This window comes from Hipposideros armiger, unplaced genomic scaffold, assembly GCF_001890085.2.
Source record: "Hipposideros armiger isolate ML-2016 unplaced genomic scaffold, ASM189008v1 scaffold_1003, whole genome shotgun sequence".
NCBI classification, from domain to species: domain Eukaryota; kingdom Metazoa; phylum Chordata; class Mammalia; order Chiroptera; family Hipposideridae; genus Hipposideros; species Hipposideros armiger.
Window position 1 is genome coordinate 645,245 of NW_017732353.1, and position 3,056 is coordinate 648,300.

At 38.9% G+C, this 3,056-nt stretch overlaps 1 protein-coding gene across 1 annotated transcript in view; it reads right to left on the reverse strand.

Moving 5' to 3' along the window:
- The window catches only part of LOC109375923 (pentatricopeptide repeat domain-containing protein 3, mitochondrial-like), a gene marked incomplete at its 5' end in the record, with an annotated part of 24,584 nt that overhangs the window by 9,200 nt on the left and 12,328 nt on the right, over positions 1–3,056 (reverse strand). The window contains 4 exons of the mRNA XM_019631498.1: positions 443–493; positions 1,176–1,320; positions 2,318–2,400; positions 2,674–2,734. Of these exons, the coding sequence (XP_019487043.1) occupies positions 443–493; positions 1,176–1,320; positions 2,318–2,400; positions 2,674–2,734 (340 nt within the window). The remainder of the gene's footprint in view (positions 1–442; positions 494–1,175; positions 1,321–2,317; positions 2,401–2,673; positions 2,735–3,056) is intronic.

Genomic DNA, 3,056 nt, shown 5'->3' on the forward strand with positions numbered 1-3,056 from the left:
TAATTTTTTTTTAAACATTCACCGTATGTTTTGGTCATACCTCATAGTGCCCAGCAGCCACATGTGGCTACTGAGCACTAATATAATGATACAATTTTAAATTTTACTTAATTTTAATTAAATAGCCACACGTGGTAGTGGCTATCGCATTAGCACAGCTCTGTAGAGCAAAAGAAATTCCCAGCTAAAGTACCTCTGATCATTTCTAATTGTACACCAACATTGTGAATACACTTAATGAGCCCCTCCCCTCCAGCCCAAGTTTTACATCACAAACAAGGTTACTACACTCAAGAATAAATTTTTGCTCAGAATGTAGATTGATTTGTGAATTCTCTACTCTTAATTCATATGCAGTGAAGGTGGCTTACAACAATTAACCATATAAACTTAAGGGTGCTGGGTCAATTTTCTACATAAATTAATATAATGTCATACATACCATAATGATAAAACAGCTGAATAATATAGTGATATGTTGCAAGTGAGGGTTCTCAAATTACCAGGTGCATAGAAAAAAAATAAGAAATATAAGTCAAACACAGCTATCCAAAATATAGCTTCCCAAGGCACACTGAGCTAAAAACATATTGATGTTCGTATATTTAAATAAAAGATGATACACTTCTAGTCCTTTGGACAGACATTTCCTAGCTCATGTGATTAATGTAAAGGTGTCAGAAAGACTGAATCACTTTTAGAAAGTCCAGACACCCATTGCTAAACGTTATAGCCGATGTACTATGAGCCTTCATTTAAGAACACCCAACCATAGCAAAGTAAACTGATTCCCAAAATAACCTTCAATAAAGTAATTACTGAAAAATATACAACCCATTAGCATACATTTCGGTTCAAATACCTAATTACGCTAGAAAATGTCATGGGATTTAAAACTAACTATAAGTGAACAATGCTCCCCATAATCAAAAGATGCATCAAGAAGTACCTAAAATACGAAAACAACATTGTAATTTGCTATAAGGAACATGCAGATGGTAAAGGCACTCCCATCCGGGTAAATGCATGTGATTCCAGGTGCCAAATGGTAGAAAGGAAATTCCCGATACATATGAACAGCAGAAGAGTGTACGGTCTCTTTGCTTGTCTGGACCTGAACCTTCTGCTCAGCACTGTCTTGCTCGTCACTGAGGGACACTAGGACACATCCTCACCTATTCCGATGGCTTTCATTTCACGTAAGGTCTGTAAGGCTGGCAGTTTCCCAAATGCATAAAATCTTCGGAGACATTTCAGGATGGTATTAAAAGTCTGTAGATTTGGTTTCAACTTCTGTGCAACAATTTGTTTCAGCAGTTCCTAGGTGAATCACAAGTAGGCAGTATTGTTTATGCCTGGGTGGTGACAGAAACTAACTGGAACTTTAAGCAAACATCATCTGTTGGGAGGGTCTATGGGAGGAGCTAGGGCTTATGGACGTTCTCGCACTTGATGTAATGGCGAGAACCCTCCGAGGAAACAACTCGTGTTTCTAACTCCCGCTGATTTCCTTTTCCCTTCTGTAATATGCCTCCATCTTGACATGCAGGCGAGAGTGTGCACGTGGCGTACAATATCTGTACACACTGGATTGCACCCTTTTCCCAAATAAATCCTTTTTGGTAATGAAACATCCAGTTGATATTTTTCAGTCAACAGTAGGCAATTTGTTCAATAAGTGACTATTATATACTAAAAGAGAACTTGGCTACCTGGCTATATATCTAAAGCAGTTAATATATCCCTAATTGCAGAATTATCTGTTAATTAGCAGGACCAGTGACTTTGGCTTTTAGAGAAGCCCTTCCATTCAGTCACCCCACCCCAACCTGGCAAAGGTGTCCAACTGTTTGCAGCCCTCTGCCTAGTGAGTCTTAGACTAGAGCCAAAGAGTAGATGAGAATGGATTGTGCGTTTTCCTTTCTTAAATGAGTTGGTATGACATAAAAGCATGTTTCTATTCCTAAATTACTCCAATCTAGTGATTTAAATTTTATTAAATTTACCTAATTTTTTCAATAAAGATGCATTATTTTTGTTAATAAAACACCTATTATGAGAAATAAATGAATAAAGCAACCCTGGTCTTCCTGAATTCCAGCTGTTATGTTCTGAGTCAAGTAACTTTCCTCTCACACCAGTCACAGCTACTTTAATTATGGGGTTCTGGAGGGGCCTAACAGGTAACCACTGTCTGAGAACCCAGCACAGTGACTGCTACGAAGATGCTCAGTAAAGGCTGTCTCCATCCCGTGTGTTTCTAGCAAAAGCTATTTTAGGCCTATCAGAATTCGATGAAATGAGCATTCCTCCTTACCAACATATTATTCCATTTTTCCTCAAATTTTTCATTCATCACTGCTGTTGCTTCAATCAATGAATTGAACGTGTGTATGTCAGCTGTAAAAGAAAAAAACTACTTTAACAAGAAGGGGTTGAAGATTAACCCCTAAATGACTCCGCTTAAGGCATGTGGCTCCCGACTCATCCCAACGCATCCACAAACCTAGAAAACTACTCTTTCCTGGTTCTCTACTCCTGCTTCAATCACCAATACCACAGGAAAAGACTAAAAAAGTGAGCGAATGACTGAGGTAAGACCCAAAGATTTTACACTCTAGAGAAGGAAAGAAAAAAAAAAAAGGAGGGAGGGGAGTTTGCAAACATACTTACCATGGAGTCTGTTGTTTAATAATTCGGTATATAAGTTTAATGCCTGCACAGGAGCTCGGTGCTGCAAGAGGGAAAAAATAAAAATTAAGCATCACCAAATGTATTCATTTAAGAAATATCTGCACATCTCCTGTTCTAGGGTTTGGGAATATAGTAGTAAACAAAACCAGACAAGCTTCCAGTTCTCATGAAGCTTAGGGTCTAGTGCAGTGGTTCTTTACCAGGGGCAGTCTGCTCCCCAGGTGACATTCAGTAATGACTGCAGGCGTTTTTAGTTGTCACAAGTGAGAGGTGGGGACGATATACTACTGGCATGCCCTGGGTAGAGGCCAGGGAGCTAACATCATACAATAACGCACAGGACAGCTCCCACAACAGATTAT